The sequence below is a fragment of the Cryptomeria japonica genome, chromosome 10 (assembly GCF_030272615.1).
Source record: "Cryptomeria japonica chromosome 10, Sugi_1.0, whole genome shotgun sequence".
Classification (NCBI taxonomy): domain Eukaryota; kingdom Viridiplantae; phylum Streptophyta; class Pinopsida; order Cupressales; family Cupressaceae; genus Cryptomeria; species Cryptomeria japonica.
Window position 1 is genome coordinate 98,796,640 of NC_081414.1, and position 26,332 is coordinate 98,822,971.

General features: G+C 35.8%; 1 protein-coding gene across 1 annotated transcript; it reads right to left on the reverse strand.

Moving 5' to 3' along the window:
• Positions 1-340: 340 nt before the first annotated feature.
• LOC131060670 (uncharacterized) lies at positions 341-24,398 on the reverse strand. Its single transcript, XM_057993991.2, has 2 exons — positions 24,069-24,398; positions 341-1,410 (listed from the first exon to the last, which is right to left on the reverse strand). Exons 1-2 carry the CDS (start codon positions 24,235-24,237, stop codon positions 836-838), a joined length of 744 nt encoding a protein of 247 aa, XP_057849974.2. The 5' UTR covers positions 24,238-24,398; the 3' UTR covers positions 341-835.
• Positions 24,399-26,332: the final 1,934 nt, after the last annotated feature.

The window sequence follows — 26,332 nt, forward strand, 5'->3', positions numbered from 1 at the left end:
CCATTCACATTAAATTAATTAGATGTTTTAGAATTAATATATTTCCTAAATGCTGTGCAATAATGTGTTGAGCCTGGTCTAATCTACCAGAATTTGGTGGAAGGCTGATAACCTATTGATATAAAACCTATCAGTCTAATCTACCAGAGCTTGGTGAGAGGTTGATAACCCATCAATACAAACCCTATTGTAGAATTTTGATTTAATGGTGTCAGTTATGCATCTTTTTAATTGTTAAGAGATCTCTCAATTTTATTATAAAAGAGCTCTAACATGTTATCAAAATCAAATGAGCTTATAAAAAGTATTACATTCAGTTTGTAGACTGTCTCATGCAATTGTTAAAGTTCTCTCTGTTATTTCCATCAAGGGAATAGATTATTCTAATATATACCCTTTAAAGCAAGTCCATGGATACAAGGAATGACAATGATCTTTCTACTTGATAGCCATAATTGTAGAAATAATTGTTCCTAAAACAAATATAAAAAGAAAGATGCCAAAAATTATATGCACACAGAAGTTTCTGTACATTTATACATAAGTTGTTCTATTGACCATGCTACTGTGGTTAGTTCCAAACGCTAACTTTAGTGTTATTTTCTCATGAAATAACTAATCACAATACAAATACTAGTGACGAATGACAAAATTATGAATGGGAAGAATGACCAATAATCGACACCCAACATCCAGCCATAACAATACATAACGTGGAATATTTTAGCAGCCAATCTATGAAGCATGACAAGAGCAGGTGTACAAATTTCCATGCATCTTCTCAAAAACATTTGAAGATTGACAAACCTTAAGTGTAAAAAAGCTTATTGCAATTTTATGGGGCAATATGTGACGCATGATGAAGACAAATGTACCAGTTTCTATCCACCTTTTCAAAAATATTTGTAGCCACTTGTTTGCCCCAGTTATCACCACTAGTTCGAACAAGCTCCATACAGGTAAGAAAACCAAGGTTTCCTTTAATGTGTACTTCCACATTTTGTATATCAATTTGAAGAGGAAGATCTAGTTCAGGACCCAGAGTCAATTCCCAGCTTTGCATTACAAGATCATAGCCAGAAATACAGCCAGCTCCAGGATGGATACAGTGAACATCCTCCCCCTTGGACCAAATCCTCCGCATGGCACTCAAGTCACCCTTTTCAAATGCTTTATAAAACCTTGCATTAGCTGAAAGAATACCTGCTCTGTTATCTTCCTGCAGCATACGCAGCTGATCGCGGAGTTTTGCAGCTTGTGTATAGTTCTCAGCCTCAATGGCCTTTTTGAGCTCTATCTCCAAAGACTGCTCATCAAATATTAGATTCTCAATTCCTGTAGGACCTATGTCTCTTCCCAAATCTTTGAAGCATCGGGCATACAATTGGCAGTGAAGCTTATTCCTGGGAACTGCACTGGATTGGTCCACACAAAATAGGAGCACATAGTTAAGTTTGGATACAAGGGTGCAAATGCAGATATTTACACATTGTTGCTTAGATGTGAAATAGCAGAAGTTTGTATATAAGAGGACAACTACAGATATTTACACATTGTTGCTTAGATGTAAAATAGTTGAACTGCAGTCATAGACAATTATATAAGTTTAGCCAGCAGAAACAAAGAAGCCACCATACCCAATCTAAGAAAACTCATTAATATTTAGAATAAACATCTGCTATGAAGTGTTTGCCAACAAAGATTCTATCAAAACTCACAAAACACTGTCTCCCAATATTGCCATGCATGCTTTTGCTTAGATTTAAATAGACGACATGACATAAAAGTTGTTGACACAATTAAAACAACTAAAATATGCAACTTAATTTGATGTTTCCTCCTTTGGCTATCAATTTACATGGATTTCAGAAAGGACAAATAACACATTCAAATGTGATTAGAATTCATAAAGAAAGATTTGGTGTCACAGAACAAGTGTGTCTACATGGTACCAGATATTTTCAATAAAGAAGCTCCCCGTTGATTCAGAAGCAATTGTGGTTATACCAGAGCTGAAACCAATTGATTTGAGCTAGCCTCCTCTACGGTACAGGAAGAGACCCCCAGCAGGCAGAACATAGGTTGGTAGGTTTATTGATTCACAGGATTAATTAAGTTGGGTGACGATTATAGGTCCTATGCAGGGTTTTGGGGGGGGCCTACTATTCCATGGATTTTGAATTGGGGGCTAAAGGGCTTATTCTAGCTTATTCTAGTGGGCGCATTAATGAACGTGTGTAAACCTCTCCCTTCTAGAGATGTTCTGGGTTCTGATGTAGATCATGCCCTTATTCAATTTTCAAAAGCTAAGGCTACTCTAAAAAGGAGAAATACAGAATTATTGAGACTTTTATTGACCATGAAGCTGAGAGTAATATCTTGGTTGATGTTTCCTGGCTGAAAAAAATGCTATATGCATAAGAAATTCTTAGATAAATATGTTAAAGACTAAGCTTTCCTCGGGTTTTTGGGTTTGTTGAAGACGGTGGTTTTTCTTTCTTTTTACACTGTAGGTCGATAAATGCTGCCAGGCTGTAGTCTTGTTATGTTCTCTTGCTGGTGTCCAGACCCTTTTTGGTTGATGTAATGGTGCAAATTTGGAACTGCCCTGTGTGCTCATATCATATGTAACGTTTGTTAAGTTTCAGCAATGTCAAAAAATAGCAAACCAAAATTCATTAAGAGACAAGTAGGAAAACAACCATAGAGAATGTTTTCCTTTTGGCAGCTCAAATTGTGCTGTTTGCCCTCTAATGTAGGTAAGGCCTGTATTAAGAAGTCAATACTCTTTACAGTTTCTAAGCTCGAGGCACATAACAGAGCTAACAGAAGTTGATTTTCTAAGTATGGGAATTGACTTTTTCCTTCACCTTTCATGCCTAAGCTTCTTTCCCTAAAAATGAGTCCAGTACCAGACTTGAAACTTCAGGGGTAAAAGGATAGATGCAATGGAATCATGAAAAGTAAAACACTGCTAATGTAAAATTTTATGATCGCTACTAAAAAGAAAAGGAAGAAGTACTTGAGCTAAATCCTGCTATGTTTTCCTATTAATTCTTAGGTTTCTCTAAGAAAAAATCCTAGTAGTGAAAAGTTTAGTTAACTTTCCCAAAGTTTAGTTAACTTTCCCAGCCATCTGATGAAAATGCATACGTATAGATGATAGCAGCTTCTTCTGGTAGCTGTGAAGCTATCAGGTTTTGCAAGTTGATAGCAGAAATTACTAATCAGATATTGAAGCTTACAATAAATTACTGCGACAAACAGAATTGTATGAATCTCTCTGAAAATCTAGTGTTTCATGATCACTCCAAGCATATTGATATTCATTATCATTTTCTCAGAGACAGAACAGAAAGGAGCAATAATTCTTCAGTAAGTTCCTTCAGATAAGCAGAGACATTTTCACAAGGTCCCTGTGAAAAGGGAAGTTTGAAATACTAATAGAGAAGTTGGGTTTGATTTTGTCCCTCAACTGATGTTGCCGGGTGCAACAGCAGAATGTGTATGTGTATAACACAAAAATCATAATGCAGAAGCAAAAGGGTAGTGTTCAGAACACAAAAAATCCTAGAGCAGCAGTAGAACATGAATGTGTGAGCAGAACGTGAATGTCCAGAGTAAATTTGTGTCTCAATGTTAGGCTCTATTTCAAGAAGTAATACTGCTGATTTTAGACACTAGCATTAGTGATGCAGGAGAACCCGGGAGGAGACGTTTAGTTTGCATTTAGTTAAGAAATTTCGGTTTTCCATTTTTGTTTGGCAAGCTATGTTTTGTTGTTCATGCTTTAAATCTTCAAAAGAATGCATCATTTTATTCCTTGCAAGCATTCCCTGACAAGGCACCAATCTTCAAGCAGCAGGAGAATTGTTTTGAAATATAATAATTGGAAATAATTTGGGCTTCAAAACATCATAGTGGAGGGTTCTAGATGATATAAAAGACAAAAAAGGAGAGGGCAGCATTAAATGGGAAGAGGAAGACAAAGTGCCATTGTTTTAGGGATGTCATGTCCCCTCCTTGATCTTATATATAACCTAAATGAAGAAACTATTATTAATTATTTTAATAATTATCAACAAATGACAACAAATGATTACTTGGAATCATTAAATATTTATTTATTTATTAAATATTAATTCTTCTTGAAATATTTAAATAAAATAAATTAATATTATATAATTTGAAAATATTATAAATAAATATTACATATTAATAAAATAGTGATATTTAAATGTTTGATCAATAACAATGTGTAACTGTAATTGATCAATGATAAATTAATAAGTAAACATTCATTATCATAATAACAATGTAATTAGAAACAAATATAATAATAAATAAATAAATTTAATTATTAAAAGTAGACTGCAGGTGTCCAGATTGTCCCCTCAGCAATAAACAGTGATAATCAGCTTTAGTGTTTATTGGCAGTGATAGGGAGCACTAAAAAGGGAACGATTCCATAACACATACTAGGGATAAACAAAGATTCAACGTTTGGTCAAAGAGATACAAACCAGAGATTGTGATTAAATTAAAGAATTGACTAATGAAATGAGTAGTCGTAAAAGATAGCAATTTGGAGATACGTACAAATTTAATATCAAAGTATATACTCAGTGACCATAACCCGTAAGGGAAGGCAGCGCTTAAAAGGGAGACCACTAAATACCATGATAATTAGGATATCGAAATACCAATATATTATTTGTATTTAGTGAGGGTCCTCACAGAACGGGGAAGTAAATACGGTTAACATCAACATTGTCATTAATGATAATAATAAGGATCATTATGAACCTTGACCGATAAAAAGATTAATGGTCAGTTATTCACAGAAATCATAAACAACTACTTATGAAAGGGTGCGATTATAATTAGGAAATTGATTATTATAAACAGCAATTGAGAATTGTATGGGAAAGCGGTGTGATAGCCCAAAAGGCAATAGACGCATTTTATCACAAGACACTCCTCTTGGAGAATCGCAGATATAAGTAAGTCCTGCCAGCATTCATAGAGGGGGGGTATGGATCAGATTAGAACAGAATTGTTATTGAGTTACAGGCAGTGACATTTGTTTCAGGCTGGTATGCATAGAAATGTGCTTAATATGTATGCTTAATATTTGAAGCCCGATAACATTCCTATGCAGAATTTAATAGTAATATAAATCTAGATAATAATAATAATATAATTATAATTATTATAATGTTTTATAAGTTCTGCATGTGCAGTAATATAATGATAATATTTGAGAATAAATAATGTATATAAATATATATAAAGCTATATGTATATTAATAATAAATATTAGTATATAAATCAGATAGAATGTTTAAGATTATATCAGAAAGAAGCCTATGTTCTTTGTTATCATTGATTCGATTCATGTTAAAGATAGTTCTGTCTCCTAATCAAATTAGTTTAAGCCAAAGTATGTCGAGATGGATTAATTATGGTTAAAACAAGCCTAAACTTAGTAGGGGACATTACAAGTCTTACGACAGGAAGGGAGACGGGAGGATAGCAAGCAGACTACGGTCTAGGAGCTTCAACAGCAGACTGCAGACTGCGACAGGTAAGTGATGTCTACGGTTCACAGAGGATATATATGTGTGTGGGTGTGTGTGCCACACACACACATATAGTAATTAATATTTTAATACATGTTAATGAATAGTTCTAGATATAAGTTAATGAATATTTGTACGTTAATGAATAGTCATGAATATATGTTAATTTTTATATGTTAATGAATTTTCCTAAGAGCATGTTAATGAATATTTTTTGAGTATATGTTACCGAATACATGTTAATATAGGAATATGTAAATGTAGATTATGGAATGAAAATGGTAATGAATTGTAGAATGTAATATGAATGATGTGGCTATATGATGGAGGCTATTGGGAAGAAATTCCCTTAGTCTAATGCAGGGGTTATGATAATCCTTGGTAGGTAGTATATACTAAGTATCTATATGCATATATGTTATGGCTTGGTTGACAAAGTTCATCCAAGAAGAGACGGATCTGGACGGTCCTCTCTGGTAGACTTGGATGATGAGATGCATCATCCAAGGCAAGGAATTGATCATTTATGATGGTCTTCCTTGGTATGGCTTGGGTGTAAGAAATTACATCCAAGACAGCAATCGAATTAACCTTCGATTTCCTGGTATGGCTTGGGTGTAAGAAATTACATCCAAGACAAGAATCAAATTAACCTTCGATTTCCTGGTATGGCTTGGAACCAAGATGGGTTCCAAGAAGGCGAGCTTCACAACCGCCTAAGGACATGTCCCAGTATTGCACTCGTATCCTTTTTATTAAATAAGAATTGAGATTAGTGTTAATTAAATAATTGAAGTTTAATTGCAAATTAGATTAGTTATATATATATATATATATATATATATATATATATATATATATATATATATATATATATATATATTTGTTGTATTCTAACAATTTGTTTTGCAGGGCAATGATCTCTAACTAGTAGGGACATTACAAGGGAGCTGAACTAGAAAATGCCCAGGGAAGTTAAAAGGACAAGAGAGAGGTGTAAGTAGAGGATGCACAGCAGATTGGTAGGTGTAGGCATGTCAGAGAAAATGAAGAGTTTTGGGAGTTTAGTCATCACACATGTGTAGGAGAAATACAAAGTTTTAAGTTACAGATAAAGGCAGAGAGTTGAAGATAAAAATGCGTGGGGAGAATAAGGAAGTGTAAGCACAGGAAATAAGGAAGAGTGCACAAGGAAAGAAGTAAGAGAGTGTGCAAGAAAAGAGAGAGGAAGTGCGCAGGGATAGCAGGAAGTGCAAAGGAAAGATAGAACAAGGAAAAAAGCCAATAAATATAGTAAAGATTACAGATTACACATATAATTTCTGCCAGAAAATTTTTGATATTTATAACCGTCTCCCAAGCATCCATCATCTTCAAACACGGACGCCCAATGCTTTCATCTGGCACAGTCAATTCCATATTTCAGTTCTAGGTTCTTCTTTGTGTCTACATTCCATATCTATATTGTTATTTTTGTATTTCATCCTGTATCTACTGAATTCTATCAAACTTAGTCATTTAACCATCGTTAGCATAGTTCATACACACTCACTTCTCAATTCTAATCTTCACAACTCTAAAGAATATTGAACACTCAACAACCTAGGCTCTCCCTTGTGGACAGTAGCCTTAGGCTCTTGTTCATATTCTCAATGATATGTGGGAAAAAAACCTTGATCCTAGGTTAATGCATTGATTAGTCTAGGATCACATTTCCCATCATTTCACCTTCAAAGTTATCCATCTTTAATTTTAACCTAGTCAATAACCCCTCATCAATGAAAATATGGGTACCCCCACCATCAATTAAAATTGTTACCTTATGTCCTTGCACTCAAAAGATGTGATACCTAGGTGCTCCTGAAAAAGTTGTAAGTGTACCTCCAGAAGGCCTCTCTACTTCTTGATCCTCATGCTCAACCACCTTCAAATACCCTCAAGTTTGGGCTCTTCCACCTTTGAACTCTCCTCTGTGACTACCTCTATGTCACAAACATGTCCTTTTCTTGAGCATTTTTACCCTGGCTACCATGGCTCTCTACAAGTAAAGCACAATTTCTTCCTTAGAAGCTCATTCTTGGATTCTTCCACCTTTTTGGATTGAGGAGGTAATGCCTTTGGTTGCAAAATATCTTTATGAAAGGGTTGCTTAGGCAGCCCTGATGGTACATTCTTGAAATAGGTCTTGTGCTTAGATGTGGCGTCTCCCAATTTTAAGGCCCTTTGAATAGCATCTTGTACAAATGTCTTGAAATATTTCTGCAAAGTTAGGGGTTTTCATCCACTAACTTGTCAAAGAAATTAAGGGTTTTTGTCCTTAAATTTCTTATATTTGAGGGATTTCATCCTCAAGATTGCTGAATCTTTAATTCATACTCCATAAAGGAAACATAAATAATTATATCTTCTGAATAGTTGCCCCCTTCCTCTTCATTAACCTTCCTTATATACCCCTTTCTCTTCAATAGTCATAACCTTTCATATGCCTTTTGGTTTTGTTAATTATTATTTAATCTTTTATTTGGAACAACCTTGTTGTCCTTCTCCACCTTTTGGTTTTGTCCGTTATTATTAAATCTTTTATAATTTACGATCAGCAATTACCATTCTTTCAAGGCACAAAAATAATTTCTAGTGCATATTCTTAAATTTTGGATAGGGGCATTATAGAGAGAATGCTTGAAGGCCCTAAACATCTTCCTTGAAGAAGTAGGGCTCCAAGTAACCATCAGCAAATCTAAGGTTTTGGCATCCTCTCTTTGGAGAGAACAAAAGCAAATAAAACTTATTTTTTAAGAAGACAATATAGGTAGTATCAGACTATAATATGTTGGCCTTGTTTCTACAAAAAACTCAAGGGATTCGTGCAAACATGAGGAGAATACAAAAGGAGCTTTATGCACTACAAAGCAGATGTAGGATGTAGAATTATGGGATTAGAAAACTGCAAGTATGTTGTTTAGGTTACTTGTGGTATCAGTAGTGTTTTATGGGCATATATGGAAAACTCAACTAGTACTCGCCAAGTTGCAAAGTACTCACAGGTTTGAAAACTCACAGTTAACTCGCCATGAAACTCATTGTTCACTTGCCCGACTCACAAGAAATTGCAATGTGGCCCGAAAAAGGCAAAAACGAGGGTCAAAACGTGGGAAAAATGCATGGAAAAAGTGTGACGCAGTTTTAAGCATGGGTAAAACACAAATTTGAGGCCAGTATTTGTCTATAAAACCTTGCATTCACCCCTTGTTAAACACAACATACAATTATTTAAATTTTTTACAATTTTCATAGTGTGCACCATGTCAAATATAAATCAACTTTGACCTGTAAACCTGTTGACGTGTATTTTGTACACTATCAAACACAGAATAAAATACCCAAGGGTACCTTATCCTCTCTTGAATAAAGCCTCTAATTGCTGAAGATGTCGCGAAAAAGGATCAATCAGGATGACTCCAAGGTTTTTTGATGTAGGGTCTCTACGTGTGGATAAGCACCAGTGGTCGTTGTGATTACTGTTTCATCAAGGGGCCTTACATTTCCGAATTGTAGGAACAGAATTTCCTAAAACTAACGAGTTCTAAAAAAGATCAAAAGGTAGGGTTTGCAAGAGATGAACTCTAATCTAATCCTAAGAATGACTCAATGTAGGCTAGACTCGGTAAGATTCTACCAATTTCAATATTGCCAAGGAATTACAACTTTACTAGAATTGATGCGATCTTCTAAGGTGACTAATGATTTTTCAAATCATCAAGAATTATAGATACTACCATAAAGATACATATCAATAGTTCAATAATGATCGAAGGTTCAAGCAATCCAAATATCTCCAGTTGACCACACAAGGCGTACTTACAATCAGTAAGAAGCTAGTGGTTTGGAATGTGAATCTCACCAAAGATCAAGCCCAACACTTAGTCCTTCAAACTTAAATACTACTTCGACTGAGAATGATTCAAGAAAGTAAACAACCATGAAAATAGCCACAAGAATTGCAATAAAACACCATAACTTCAATATTTTATTGATCTCAAAGCCAAAATAGACAACAATTGCTTGAAATTCTTTCTTCAATGCTCCATCTTGCTACAAAATAACTTTCTTCTCTCTAATATCTAAAATCTGATTTCTAATATCTCCTCTAATATCTAGTCTCTAATGACAAAATGAAAATGAGTGAGGGTATATATAGCATCCTCAATTACAATGAATGGCCCAGATCAAAAGAAGATCAACGGTTGAGATTTTGACACCTAAACCCTAATTAGGGTTTGTTACAAAAAGTTCCCCCTTTTATTGAACAATATTAAATGCATGGCCAAATATTTAATTGGCACAAAAATCTAGGAAACATAGACCAATGATAATTAAGGTGCCACATCATCTACAATAACCTCTCTTCTAGAATCTTATTCCCTTTCCAATGCTCTTTTTTAGCATATGCAATGAATTTGGACACAATTCCTTCAATCTCAGCAATAGGAATCTCGGGAAGATTCCTCATTCGTTCTTCCAAGTGGATAACCTGATCAAAGGCCTTGAGAAGAGCTGCATCCCATCCAGGTTCGAGTTCTTTGATCTTCTCAATCAAGAGCATAGTAGTGAACATTTGATCCCATTGCTCATCTGTGATGACATTCTCATCTTTGCAAAAGATGACCTTGACTCTTTCTTCCAACTCTTGAAGATCCACATCTGTCTCAACTTCGATCCTCTTACCAAGAATGGTACATAACACCTCAAACACCTTGTCCTGAATTGGATGGATGAAGCCCTCAACTTGATTGCATTTGGTGTGGATGTCCTCGAAAAGAACTTCTTTCATCTGGAGTAGAGTTGACCACTGAAGTAAATTATGAGCTCCTCCATCCATTATCTTTTCTTGTGCTAAGATCTTCCTTGGTGTTTGCCTAATTACTTGTAGAACAGGAATGATAACATCTCTAGTGTGGGCGAAAGCGGCTACTATTATCATTAGGTTGTGGATGATCTCAAGGACCTAGATAGCTCGGTGGATGGTCTGCATCATTCTTGTTGCAAATTCAATAGCAACTGTGTGGGATTTGTCAATCCAAGAGCTCATAAGTTGAACCAAGCTCTTGACTCTCTCTACCTCGCCAACTGATTCAAGGGGAAGTGCTTGCACAGGGGACACTGCTGGATCCTGACGTCCCAAGGGCTGATTGATATGGCTAAAGTAGCCTCTCCAAGCACCAACCTCTCTTTCAAGCTTTCTATTCTTTTCCATTTCTTCCTTAAGCTTATCTTTAAGTACTTCAAACGAATCGGTTGCCTCATCCAGTGCCTGTTCAGCAGTGAGTGGACCAAGCTCAAATGTTTCTACATCGTATTCTTCTGCAAGGATTTCACCTTCATACTTGTCCACTGCCAGTGTAGCTATCTGCAACTTCCTGGATCCTATCTCATCTCTGATCATCTTGGACATCTTGGTGGCCTTCTTCTTCTCCGTTACTTCCTGAGAATTCCCTACAAGGCTCTCTAAGTCAATCACATTATCTTCATCCTCGATCACAATCACCCTTGTTAGTCTCTCCTTCAACCAATCTGGAATGGCGGATCTCGTCTCTCTAACTTGTATTTCTTTAGGCAATGGTTCCTCTTCTCGGAGAGGAGATGTCACTTCATCATCATTCTTGTCTTCATGTAGCTCATTGACTTGGGGAGATCGACTTGACGAATGTTGAGGTGCCTTCCCTTTTTCAGGTCTATCATTTTGTACGATTGACTCCATAGATTCATCAACCTCAAGCATCGTCATCTCTTGTCCTTCAACTTGACTTGTCCTTTTCTCATGTCGAGATGATGTACCTGATGAGCGATCTCGATTAGCCTCTTGCTTCTTCTTGGAGGGTTCCCTTTTCTCAGGTCTTTCTTTCCTCTTCGCGCCTCTAGGATGAGAATTGTCTTCACTCGCGCTTGCTCCTCCTTCTTCTGGTCTTTCCTCCAAAGTATAAGTCATTGGTACGTTCTGTTCTCTTAACTTTTGACGTTGTACATCCACCCATCTGCGAGTACATGACAAAACTGGAGCCATCAAAGCTCTCAAGTCTGTAATCTCAAGCTCGTTCCAATCTATCTTCACTGCCTTGTCTTCTCTATCATAGGATGACTGAAGATGTCTGCCACTGTCTTGAGCTTGATCGGCCACTCTGTAAACTTTACATTTCCTGATGAAATCTAAAGGCAATCTGGAATGCATCTTTCTTTTCACTTCTAAATCACTTGAGAGATTCATCCAAAAGTCTTCTACCTGAAATTCGTGCTTGTACTTCCTACCATATGCCTCTTCTATATACCCATAAGGATCAAAATTCTCCCTTGAGACAAAGAGCGTGAATGAATATGAGGCCAACTCCCTCTCTGCATCATCCAAGGCTAGAGCATTAGGACATACCTCAATTGAATTCCCCAATATGATGGGCACGGGAGCTCCATTTCTATGTCTATGTCTGAATGCCTTCGCATAGTCTGCCAACTGCCTAGTGACCTCGAGTAGCACTATCTTGTCTGTCGGATACCTTGGCAACATGTAAGGGGGTGAAGGACACCCATGAACTCTGATATATGTAAACTTTTGAAACTGGATGAACCAAGCACCGTACCTCTTTATAAGTTCTTGTGCATCTTGAGATAGTCGATTGTGAATCCCACCTTGCAATATCCTAGTGATGTTCATCGTGAAGGTATCATTGACTAACTTGTAGTCACTTCCTGGTGGATGATGCAAATGAACATAAGAATCACAAACTCTGACTTCCCCGGGTCCTCTTCCGATCACTCCTCTGTGAGGTAGTCCTGCATATTCGAAACTCCTAATCAAGGCATATATGATGTATGAGCTCATGTGAAATGACTTGGTAGGCTTTAGTATTCTTAACTGCACGTCCAAGCAATGGCTAATAATTCTAGCCCAATGAATTGTTCCTTTTCCTTGAACTATCACTTGGATGAAGTAGAACATCCACTTCTCAAAATAGAAGGCCTGAGGAGCCCCTGTAACTCGATTGAGCAAAGTTATCAAATCTCTGTACTCCTCCTGGAAGTCGATCCTATGTGGTGTGTTAGGAATCTTGCTCAGGCGAGGACGACTTTTGAGTAACCAACTCTTATTGATGATGTTCAAGCAAGAGTCTGGATCATCTTCATACATGGACCTGGCTCCTTCTAGGCTCTTGTAAATCATATCTTTATGCTCTGGAAGATGGAGAGCCTCACTTATAGCCTCCTCTGAAAGGTAAGCCAAAGTGTTCCCTTCCTTGGACACAATTGATCTTGATTGTGGGTCATAATGGCGAGCACACTCGATCATCAGCTCATGGCATTGGACTGCTGGAGGAAAACCGACAGCCTTGACGATACCACTTTCAATTATTCTCTTTGCGACAGGTGATGGCTTTCCAATGTAAGGGACCTCTCGAAACTTCTTCAAATTGAAGTTTCCCAAGTTGGTATCTCCAATGTTGCTCCACTTTGACACGATCTTGGTCTCCAATTCTTCATTCCTCTGATCTTCCTTCATGAGAGCTGGACGACTAGTGGATGCTCCTGCCTTTGGGGTCGCCATCTTGACACCTACACAACATTTCATAATGAGTAATATATTTTGCAACGAAGAAATATAGAGTAGAAAGGAAGACAAAAGATTTTAATTAGGCAACTTCATGATAAATCTTTGAGTTATCATTTCCTAATTAACTACGCAATTTTCAAAAACTTGAAGTTCAAAATTCAAAATTTCAACATTGGGACTAAGGATGATCTCGCCATACCTCCACTTGAGAATTAATTCTAAAAAATGATGCAAAAATAAGGTGAATTTTGGCTAGGCGAAATGTAGATTGAAGTCCTTCCTTTAGCAAAATGCGCCTCCTTTAGTCTTCACAAGCATCAATTCCACCACCTTTAGTCTTCAACACTTAGGATAATTCGCTCCAACTAGACCAGATTTCGCACCTCCTTCCTTGCTTCTCCAAATCGCACTTGAAACAATGAGTGAATGATTTGGATAATGAAAAACACACCCCAAATATATAGAGCGCTCACCATTTCATTTCCCATAGGCCGACTTGGCAAAATAGGCCAAAAAATAAATAAAATTAAAAAAAGGAAGAGGCCGACTTAATAAAATAATAAAAATGATACCTCAAGCACTCTCTTTTTTAATTTTAATTTCACAAACATTAATTTTAAATAAAAAATCGATTTTTTGGAGGCTCAAAATTAATTATTAAATATCAATGCGTTTTTTATTAAATGCCAATTTAATTAATTCTTTTTTCAAATATTGCGAAGTTGATGATTTTGGCATTTCATGCGATTTGGAGGATATCAACGTTGGGATATTGCAAAATAAAGAATGCACATGTTAAGCGCTCTGGTCCCTTGGAGAGGGACGGGAGCACTTTTTCATTTTTAGGCTAGGATTCTCAATTTTTGAAGTCAAACCTTTGTTCACCATGTTTTAGAAGATCCTTCCCATCTCATACAACTTTGCCTTAGCATAATCTCGGAGGGAATTTATTGTTTTCAAAAAAAGTGGGACGGTCCTTCAGTGAGGGACGGGAGCACTTTTGAGTCCATTGCATGAATTCTTGATCATATTAATCTTCAATTTACCCTCAAGGCGTAGAATATCACATTTCACACCATCTTGAGCCTTGGTAATAAAAATATCATTTCAAAATGCAAGGTAAATGGTCCTATTTGGAAAAAGCGCTCTGGTCCCTTGGTGAGGGACGGGAGCACTTTTGCCAGTTGTCGTCAAAATTTGCAACTCTCGCATCTCAATTCCACTTCAAGGCATTTAAAACACTTTTTAAAACTTGCGCCTAGGTCTCAATTTGTCCAAAATTGGTGAGAAAGGCAAGATAACATATTAAGTGCTCTGGTCCCTTGGAGAGGGATGGGAGCACTTTTGCAATTCCAAGCCAATTCGTCCTTTGCTAGTCTTCCAAATTATCTTCAATGGATGAATTTTGCCTTCTTTCATTCATTTCAATTACGCAACTTGCCTTGCCTTTGCAAGAAATTTGTATTTTTAGAAAAGTGCTCTGGTCCTTCAGTGAGGGACGGGAGCACTTTTTGACCTTTTGGCATACTTTTTGCTCTTTAAACCTCTCAATTGAATCCAAGGCATAAAACATCATTCGTCCTTCCCATCCAAGTCAAGTTTTGCCATAAAATATCAAACAAAGAAGAGAAACTTGAAAAAGTGGCATGGTCCTTCAGTGAGGGACGGGAGCACTTTTGTCTTGGTCCCTTGGTGAGGGATGGGAGCACTTTTTGACTTCTTGGCATACTTCTCTGTCTTTTAAACCTTCGATCGCGTCTAATGCATAAAACATCCTTTCTCCCTCCTATCCGAGCCAAGTTTTGCCATAAAATATCAAACAAAGAAGAGAAACTTGAAAAAGTGGCATGGTCCTTCAGTGAGGGACGGGAGCACTTTTTGTCATTTGGGTTGATTTACTCCTTTGTAGACTGCTTAAATTATATTCAATGGACAAAACATGCTTCCCTTAACCTCTTCAAATCATAAAATCGCCTTAACCTTGCAAAGATAGTGCAAATTTGAAATTCAGTGCTCCGGTCCTTCAATGGGGGACGGGAGCACTTTTTGCCTTCTAAGCCAAATTGTCTCACTTTTCACCTCGAAATTTCTTTACTAGGGAAGATTTCATCTTACTTCATGCTATGAATAGAAGTTAATGTCCAAAAGAGGTCTAAAATTGTGCATATAAAGAAAAGTGCTCTGGTCCTTCAGTGAGGGACGGGAGCACTTTTTACCTTCTAGGCCAAAACTTCATCATTTCATTGTCTTCAATCAAGTCTAGATGCTTTATCATGTTCATTTCGTCCTTCACCATATCTTTGATGTCTCAATTTAACCAAACAAGGCCAGGAATGGCTCAGATAAGTCTTTTCGCCCTGGTCCCTCGGTGAGGGACGGGAGCACTTTTTCCTTTAACCTTCAAAAATTCACCAATTTTGTGCCTTCAAAATCTTCAAAAGTATCAAGTCATGTCCAATTATCATTCCGGAAGACCCTGCACAAAACAAAATAGAAAAGTCAGTGACAAATATGCATAAAATAACATTTGTGCTCTGGTCCTTCAGTGAGGGACGGGAGCACTTTTGTCCTTTCTGGCTAAAATATTCAAAATTTAGGTCTCCAATCATTTCACAAGGCAGAATTAGGTCATCTTCAAGGCCAGGAATCAGTTATCTTGAAAAAGTGGCATGGTCCTTCAGTGAGGGATGGGAGCACTTTTTGTGTTTCAGGCATCATCTTGCCTCCGAAATTTGATCAAAATTTACCTAAGCAAGAATATACAATTTCATCTTCAAAATGCTAACACTTAAACAAAATTTGAATTTTCCCAAAAAGAACCCTGACTAGACCTAACCTGAGACATATCTGACTTTCCTGACAGACTAACCTTACTTCAATAATCTCAATCTTCGGGAGGATGCGTAATAACTTTCAAAATTTGACTGGACTTGGCTTGAAAAATATCCAAAAGAAACCCCTAAGGCTTAGCCCTAGCCCAGACAACTCACTCACTCAAAATCCTAAAAGCAGAGAGAAGAACAAGCAAAACAAAAGCAAAAAAGAGGGGGTCCCCATTTTAATGGGGCGATGTGTGAAATGGTCACAACAAAACCCTACTAAGACCTCAATGGCAACCTACAATAGCACCAAATTTCAAACTGAAACCTACAAAAACACTAAAAACCTCAATCGATGATATCCATTCTGTATGCGTTGACTTTGTCCTAACACTAAAAAACCTGTGTCTATCCTATTATTGGCATGGCACATAGACTTTGACCTGAACAAACTTGCTAATATTTTATATGTGCCTAGTTCATTTCCACTGTCATGAACACCTATCACCAAGAGTACAAAATCCAGCATATTTATCCTATTCCAAACAAAAGAGCAACTAAAAACTTATGCTTGATTCTCATTTTAAAATCCTTAATCGTGCTTTATACTGTCAAATTGTCAATAATCATAAGATAAACATAAATCACTGTAGGGTTTGTTTTGTATGAAATGCATTAAAATGAGTCAATTAACTTGAAAATATAAGAACATCCACTTCATGCCCTTGAAAACCATCAACAATATTAATCAGTGAGCACGACACATGATAATAGATATCCAATAGAATATAACATTGAATGTTGAAATTTTGAATAAACTAAATAAAATTTATGAATCATTTGTAATTTTTTTAGTAAGTTAGAAAATAATTAATCACTATTGATATCGTAGGCTAATATATAATCACAATGTCATCCGGCTCTGCATCTGGTACGGACTCAGCAAGTGCAAGTCAGCTTGTTGGAAGGAGAACCCCTAGTAGTTGCGACCACACTTCAAAATATGGCATAATGGGAGGAGTACAAGGGACCATTATTTGTACCTGGTGCACGAAGAGGCTTAGTGAAGGTATCAATCACCTCAAATACCATCTTGCAGGCAGTCCTTGCCGTGATGTCAATGAATGTGAAGCAGCCATTGAAGACATGAAACAAGAGATGCTAGCCCTTCTTGTAGCACTATATGAAAAAAAATTGGAGAGGGCAAAGGCACAAGCAGCCATACAAGAAGCCGTTGCTCCTAATTTGTCAAGAGAATTTGATGTGGATATGCAAGGCATTATGGGTTCTAGTTGCAGTTCATGTATACATGTCCCATCTAGGAATCACTTTGAGCAAAGTTGGTTTGCAAGGGTTTTTTGTGCTTAGAAATGTACCAAGATCACAACCTTCATTGGAAACTATTGGGCGGATTAGGGAGGTGCACAAAGAAGCAGATAAGGCTTGTGCAAGTTTCTTCCCTTCAACTTGGCAAGGAGTCCATATTGGGAGTGTTTGGTGACAGCATTAGCAGTTGCAGGGAAAAGGGCATTAGCAGTTGCAGGGAAAAGGGTACAAGGCCCCCCACTCCAAAAGATTTAAATGGCAAGTTGTTCCAAGATGCTACTGTAGATGTAAAACAAATTGTGGAAGATTAAAAGAAGCAATGACAAAAGTTTGGATGCACAATTCTTCAGATGGGTAAACAGATGGAAGGAAACACACTCTCCTCAATTTTTTAGTGGCTTCAATTGGTGAGTTGGTTTCTCTAAAGTCAACTGATGCCTCCAACATAATAAAGAATGCAAAAAACTTGAGCTTGATGTTGGAGGAGGTTGTTTTAGAGGTGGCAATACAAAATATTGTCCAAGTTGTTACTGACAATGCAACAGCATATGTGGCAGCTAGAAGATTGCTTCAAGAGAGGCATCCCACACTTTTTTGGACCCCTTGTGCAACTCATTGTCTTGACCTTCTTTTGAAGGACAGAGACAAAATTGATTGGGTTAGACCAATTGTGGAAGAAGCAAGAGATATAACAATATATATATATATATAATCACCCATGGGTTCTTCAATTGATGAGAGATCACACCAAGAGGAAGGAGCTTGTGTGATCAGGAGCTTGTGTGATCAGGTGCTATAAGGTTTGCAACTAATTTTTTAATGTTGCAAAGTTTTCTAGTTTATTGACTCCCTTAAGCATATGTTTGCATGTCAACCATGGCTAGACTCAACTTATTCAAAAAAGGTTCATGGAGAAAGGATAGCACAAATAGTTTTTGATCTTGATTTGCAACTAGATCTATAATGATTGTCAAGGTAACTTCAACTTAATTTAATTTTCAAATTGAATACTTTAATTTTAAACTTTTAAAATATTTTGTTTTGTTGTAAGTTGCAATTTAAATTTGCTTCTACTTGCTTTGTAGATAATCAAGCCAATGGTGAGGGTTTTGTGCTTGGTGGATGCCGAGAAAAGTGCAATGGGATATATTTATGAAGCCATGGTAGGGTCAAAGAGAGCATCCAAAACTATTATAGGGGGGATGCAAATAGATTTGCCCCTAGTTGGAAGATCATTGATCAGAAGTGGAACAATCAACTCCACCAGCCCATTCATGTAGTGGAGTACTATCTCAACCCCAAGTTTTTCTTCTCTGATAGCTTCACGGATGCTAATGGGGAGGTTATTAGGGGCCTATCCACATGTATTGAGAGGATGACACCTATAGATGCAGTGAGATACCTCATCATTTTAGAGTTGTGGAATTATAAGGTAGGGTGAGATTGTTTTCTTCACAATTAGCCATAAAAGGAAGAGACACCCAAACACCAAGTAAGAAAACGTGAAGCCTTATATCTTGCAAGGAATAAATTACAATTATTAATAGAATATTGTTTATTTACAAAAACTTGAATATCTTATTTGAAAGTTCTTGGTGGGAAGATTGGGGTGGAAATAAGGCTAGCCCTCTAAATTTTGTCTCAACCTTGTAGTGCTTATGGTTGTGAGCACAACTAGAGTTTGTTTGATGCCATTAACATGAAGAAGCATAATAAGTTGACTCAACAACACCTCAATGATCTTGTTTTTGTGCAATACAATCTTCAGCTTTGCACAAGAAAGGTGTAGGACCAACCAGAGGAACTTATTGATTTGGATGAGATTGATCTCTACAGTGATTGGAACAAGTAGGATGATGAGGCTTCCATGTTTACAGAGTACGAAATTGCTGATTTGGAGAGGCGGGCTATGGAGGATGTAACTGCAACAAAAGCAGGGTGATTGGAATGGATGACGTTTATGTGTTGGAGGAGTCATGGCCATCTATCAGCTGGGTGGAGCCACAAGAGCAGTCTTCTATGCCAAGTAGGGAGCCACAATCAAGTGCAAGGACCATACCCTTTAGCCCCCAATTTTTCACTAGATTGGGGAAGAGGACATTGTAAAAAATAGTAATTTTTTACTTTCCTATATATGAAATTTATGATGATGATTTTCAAAGACAATCATCATAAATTCATATAAGTTATTAGTTAGTAGCTAGCTATTGTATCCATTATCCGGCTTTGCAAGATGATGCCATTTTGTAATCCATATGTATTCAAGAATCAAATTTAACAGAAAAAACTTCCTCATGGTTTTTTAGACTCATTTGATACATTTGTAATTGAATCTTGCAAAAAAAAGTATTTTTTAAATAAATTTTGGTACTCTTTAAGTTGTCGAGTTTTCACTGCATCAAAAAAATTGGGATTGCGAGTACTCTCCGAGTCCAAGTCTGCGAACTACGTTTACAGGTGTGAAATTTAGGCCACAACACTTTAGGTGTGAAATGGAGAGAACAAGAAAAATTCAAAAGCACAAGCGATTCCACAATCAAAGCTTGAATCCCCTAGTAGAACTTTTTTAAGCCTCTTGCAGGCTTCAGTTACAAGGGTTTATCAGTAGTTTGAATGTCAGACAAGGCATAAGTGACTTGAACCTAATTTAATTTGTGCTTCACAAACATTTTAACCCCTTCTTATTTAGGAGGGCCAAAATTCAAATAGGATCTGGCCAATTCTGCCAATAAACTGCTTTGCTTTTTATCTTCATCACAATGTAATGTTCCCTTTTCGAAATAGGATTTAATAATAAATAATAATATAAAAGAATAAATATAAAAGAATAAATATAAAGTTTGGAAATAGGATTTAATAATAAATAATAATATAAAATTAAAATATAAAAGAATAAATATAAAGTTTAAATTAAAATATAATGTAATTAAAATTTAATTAAATTTAATTAACAGTCAAAAGGCATGAAATGAAAGTTGTAACTCCCTCAAAAATGAGATATAAAAAGGGAGAAAAGAACTTCATTTGACAGGGGATATGGAGGAAGGAAAAAAGAATGGAGCAAGTGAATCAAAGAAGGATTAATGGAAGGAGAAAGGAATGAGAAATAAATAAGGATGTGACTCTTTCAAAGGGCAGAAGTTATAAAGGGTTGTACTATTTCGAAGGGTGGTAATTGTGAAAGGTTGTGGCTCTTGCCAAAGGCAGACATGGTGAAGAGATGCAACCTCTCCCTCACATTGGAAGATATAAAGGAAAAGAAGGTTTCATTTGAGGAAGACATCCAAGAGAGATCAATTTGGAAAATAATTTATTATTCTCAAAATGCAGCAATGGAGGGTGGCGACTCAATTCTTATGAAAGGTGGTGACCCGTTCACCAATAAACTATAAAGGAGAAATCATTCCAAGCATCCAAGGATAACTTATCAATCATCATTATGCATCCACAAAAGCAATCATCGGTTATCAGATCAAGCAAACAATCAATCAGCAAATCACTCCATCAAATCAGCATTCATTCAATCATCATTCACCAATATATCAAACCAGCATTCATTACATCATCACTCATTGATCATCTAATCAACAATCACTTAATCATCATTCATCAATACCTCAAATCATACAATCAAAGGAATTCATTCAATCAATCAATCATTCAACAACAATCCATCAATCATCAAGTCTGATTTGGAGAAGAATTCAGAAATAAAACTAAATTAAAAATTAAGAAGACCAGTCTATAATATAAATGAAAGTAACTGGTAGGCAAATATCATTGTTTTAATCTCCATATAAATCTGTTAGAATGATGCAGCAGTACTGGTTTTTCCCCAATTAAGCAGACCACCCCAAGCTGGTTAGCTTGTGGGCCAAGAGGTCGAATTGACTTGGTTGGTAGTTCCACGCTCTTGGGCTTAGTTGTGAGGAACCAGTATCTGGGCATCCTTCAATTAAGTAGCCCACCCCAAGTTGTTTGCTTGTGTACCAAGGGATCAAATCGACTTGGTTGGTCATTCTGCACTCTTGGGCTTAATAGTGAGGATTGTCTCCAGGCATCCTACCAGGCCTTCCCATTAAATTCCAACTATGATTAACTGTTGGAAATATGCTAATAATTGGATTTAATGCATTTAGGATACTATGTTTTTCAATAGGAATTATTTGTATATGATCAAAGATCCTTGATATTGATGTTTGATATTAATTGATTACAATTTTCCCTAAATTGAATTGCAATTATGTAATAGAATTCTATTTGTAAATAAATTATATTGTGGGAATTGTTATTTTGGGCAAATTCAGGTATATCTCCAAAAGGGGACATTACACACAAGACCTTTATAGAAATGAGGATTGACTTCAAACACTTAAAATCTTAATCAGGCAGGAATATAGATTAGTCTTTCTTAATTTAGCATAATCTAATAATTAATTTGTTAGCACCAACCCAAGTTTAAACAATTAAGTTTTGAGGGAAATAGCTATTTAGTATTTTCTAAAGATAATCTCTTCAATCTAGAGCATCACCCTAAGACAACCGGCTAAAATAGTATAGGATGAAAAGAGATGTCTATTGTTGCTTAGTCAACTTTAATAAAGCGATCAAAATGGTGCCTCGATGCAAACTCTAAAGAATGATAGGAGAGCTGGACATACCAGACAACTATAGAATATGGTTCCATAAATTCTACCAAACCATTAGGAGAAATAACAAGATATTGGCACTCGGACCCTAGGATGATTTTGTCCCAGAAATGCTTGCAGTTTTTGTTTAAAAAAGGCCTAAACAATTTTATCACACCTTTTTCACAATTTATCCCAATTAAATCACTCAAAATATGTTGTTTTCCATTAAATCATGATTCTATCCAGTTTTTTGGCAATTTTTGGGCCCGTGGCAAAAAAAATTTCTTGAAACCCCTAAGCCTATATTTTTTTTTCATTTTTTTGAAAACCCTAACCCTAACCCAATTTTTTTCCAAATTAAATCACAACTTTTTTGATAAAATTTTTATCTTTTGGATTGCCAATTTAATCCGAAGAAGAATTTTTCAATCAGAAGAGCACCAATATCTTGTGTGGTTTGCATGTCAGGCCTTTGGTACTCTCAGGTATGAAGTTTGAGTCAGCACTCTGTGCACTACAAAACAAGCACAGAGGCAGAATTGTAGGATCGGAAGATCACCAATATCTTGCTCAGGCTGCTTGTCATGTCTTTAGTGCTCTACAGGTATGAGGTTTGAGCCAGCACTCTATGCATTACAAAACAAACACAGATGCAGAACTGTGAGATCAGAAGACCCCCAATTCTTGTTTGGGTTACTTGTCATGTCTTTAATGCTCTGTAGGTACGAGGTTTGAACCAACACTCTGTGCACTACAAAACAAACACATGCAGAATTGTGGGATCAGAAGACCACCAATATCTTTTTTGGATTACTTGTCATGTGGTGCTCTTCAAGTATGAAGTTTAAGTCAGCAACACTGCATGTTGAAATGGAGATAAATCAGAGAGATCAAAAGCATTTAATATCAGGCAGTTTCAAAATTATAGTTAAAGTCCCCTATAAGACTCTATAAATAAGTACCTTTCGTTTAAAGGCAGCAGCTATGATTTGTTTACTAGAGTGAGAAAACATAAGGCAAAAAGACTAATAAATGGTCTAGGATGGTAGTAAGAGAAGAGCTAAATAGAAGATAGGGAAGAATAAAAGGCCGATGAATAGGTAGGGTATTAGCTTACACAAATGCACAGATATTAATTAAGGAATCAAAGAATATGTAAGACAAAAATTTAGACAAACCATGCGCACAAAATACTTGGAGAAAAACAACAACATTACCTCAATGAATTCAACTACACAACTGAACCCCCCAAAAGAGCTAGAATAGACGCTGAAATCGGATGAAAGGAAAAGATGTTTACAATTCAACCTCAAAAATGAACACTAACAAAGAACTAGCATAGACGCCGAAACCAAATGGAAGGAAAATAAGTTCATAACCCAACTGAAGTCTACTTCTCATTAACTAGAATATGATATCGATGGATAGAGAGGACACTAAGGAAGGTTGTTAGTAGAGAATGTCCATTTTGCAGCTGAGACAGAATGACAGTTTATCGCATTTTGCTATGTCTGTAGTGCCTTTCTGCCCGAGTACCTCAGTACCTTGAGGGTTGATCTTATGTCTGTCCTTCCAAAGAGGCTAGACTTGCAAGAGCATTAGAACTTCAAATCAAAATTTACAATATGAAGTTCCCCTTCGACAAGAAACAGAAAAGCAACAAATTTTGATGTCTCTATCCTTGATTATTCTCTGTGCACTTCAAACTTGCATTAGAGTCTACCCTGGGTTTCCAGTTTCCATATGGCCTGTGATATAATCATCTTCATTTCATAAAAAATACAATTATTGTACATTCAAAATTAGCTTTTAAAATAATTTTAGTCTACTGTTGAGAATGTTTGGCTCACAGAAAATCCATCAAAATCAATTTTTGCTGACTTCTTTCTTAGGACTGATACAACAAGTCATAAGTCTGGGTCTTAGTCAAATTTAAGAATTGATACCCCTCGGTATATTAAGCTGAACGCCCATACTTAAGAACCCATATTGTAATCTAAATCTAAAAGTGACGTATAGGGCGTGGAATACTAAATCCCTAACAGATTTCACAAAAGGAGAATTAATCATTTACTTGAGAAAATCGCTGAAAAAGAAGAAGAGATATACTGACCTGAATATAATGTAGGAGTAGAAAGCATTCCTTTGAAAACATGTCGTCGGGAAGAACGCGGGGAAAATGGAGTATTATTTAAGCGTGTATTGGATGAACTTGTTAAACAAGCAGGAGAGTGAAAGCTTCCCCTAAAAGAATGAAGGCGAGATGCGGATATCATTATCATTGCTCAATCGAAAATCCCAACCGCTCCACGCCGCAATGAAATTTTGTTCAGGTTCCCCAAGTTAAGAAATGACAATTTGTTTCATTTGAAATCATTATCTGGCCCGATTTGCAGCGTAACTTGTAAAGAATAAAAGCCCCCGGGGCTACATAAATATATCCAGTCCAATTGAAATGCAAATGAGAAAAAAAAATAATAACACATTTTCATAAATAAGATTTGAGGTTAATTAAGGTGTACTTGGTTTTAGGAGATTAATAATAGTAGTATATTTATATTTTAAAACAAGTATATGTAAAATAATGTTCAGAGGTATCACATAATTGTCTTGCATGTTTATTAGTTGTGAAGAAGGACATGGAATTGAATAATGTTGCACTCTTTCACTCTCATTAAAGATGTAGTTTCATATACCTAGGGATAAGTGGCAACAATTCTATTTTATTCAAAGTAATAAAATAATACTTATAGAGAAACTAAAACATGCATGCATTTACCTGTCATCTACACGTCAAATTTATTCAAAATCAATTTTTTGTTTACAATATTTGTATGTCATTGTAGATGCCTCTCGACATAATCATGTTAGAAACGATGTTATATGATTTATTCATGTATTTAGCAATTAAATTTGTAGTAGATATTCATTTTTCGATAAATTATAAAATTTATTATGTTTTATTTTGGTTGAAGTTTAGTTGTAGGTTTGACTCACACATGTGAAGTCTTCTATTTATTATTGAGCATTTATCATACATAAAAAAGTTGTAAGAGGAAGCTACACGTGTTGACATCGGTCTATGACATGTCATTATGATTGTCATAAGTATTTTAAAGGGTTTGGACAAGACAAATCAGAGCACCCAAGTTGAGAGGATAAGTATAACATATTATGATAGATTCTTGTGACAAATGTATGGAACATGTTGTATTTAGAGTGAAGATTTTTTTTTTAGATTTGGGTGGCATTTTTGGTGGTATTAGTTCATGGTTTTGTGATTCCCCTTTGGTGGTTTCATGTATTGGTTTCTCTATTTATTGGTTGTTTGAGATGGAATTTGTGTAGTGTGTTTTGTAGGTATTGTCATGTTGTCGATATTACTTCAAATTTGAGGGTTAGTGTTATCTACTATGAAGGTTCCTTGCTTAGATTGTATTGTAATGGATATTGTTACTAGTTAATACATTGGTTCAAGATTTGAATGATAATTTTTTTCTATAAGGATTTTCCCAAAATGCATCATTATATTATGATGAATAATTTTATTGTGTTATTTTTTTTCTATAAATTATTTTATATCATATTTCGTGTTCATCTCTCCTCTTAGATTAGTGAAGGAAATATTTTTGCACCTTAACTTATTTTTAAAATTTGTATATATTTTCAATTAGAAACTTACTAAAACTATAATCTATTTGAAATTGAAATTTGTTGAAAAGTGAAAACCTTGAATTTATTTCATTGACATTTTTACCCTCTAATAAACTATATAACATGCTAAAATTATACAATAATAAATGATACCATTGTGAAATGCCTTAAAAATATGTCAATGAATTTTGTTACCTAGTACTACCCAAAAATAACCCTACAATAAAATGGGCAAAGTTTGGGGTGTAGACACATTTAAAGGAGAATATTCCTCTTACTATATATAGAAGATTAAAAGGTAAAAATTTTCATTCACCATTGAGAGGAGTCTTATAAAAGAGTCATCATATCACAATGTTGAGGACGCATCACTCAACATGCTAATTGGTTACACACTTGCATAGCCATGAGGGAAGCCATAGAGTTAGTATGTTGAGTTTTTTTGCAAAGTTTTATATAAAAAAATCATTTTGAAAAATTGTTTAAAATTTCATGAAATTAGTGTAAGATTTTTTATAGAAAAATCATAAGTTTTTGGATTTGACCCCATATATATAGAAAATGATAGGTTATTTTTGCGATATTGACCCTTTTTCTATATGATTGATTTGTGTTACAGCTTAAAATCTATAAAGTTGATACCCTTATTTTTATTTTCACTTTTTTAATTCATTTTTTAATATTTTAATATTTGAGTAGAAATGTAAAAATGTTTGTGCATGT

Coding starts and splice junctions, on each gene's coding strand:
- LOC131060670 (XM_057993991.2), bottom strand. CDS start 24,237: ATGATAATGATATCCGCATCTCGCCTTCATTCTTTTAGGGGAAGCTTT. Junction 1,411..24,068: donor TACTCCTACATTATATTCAG/GTCAGTATATCT, acceptor AATCCAGTGCAG/TTCCCAGGAATAAGCTTCAC.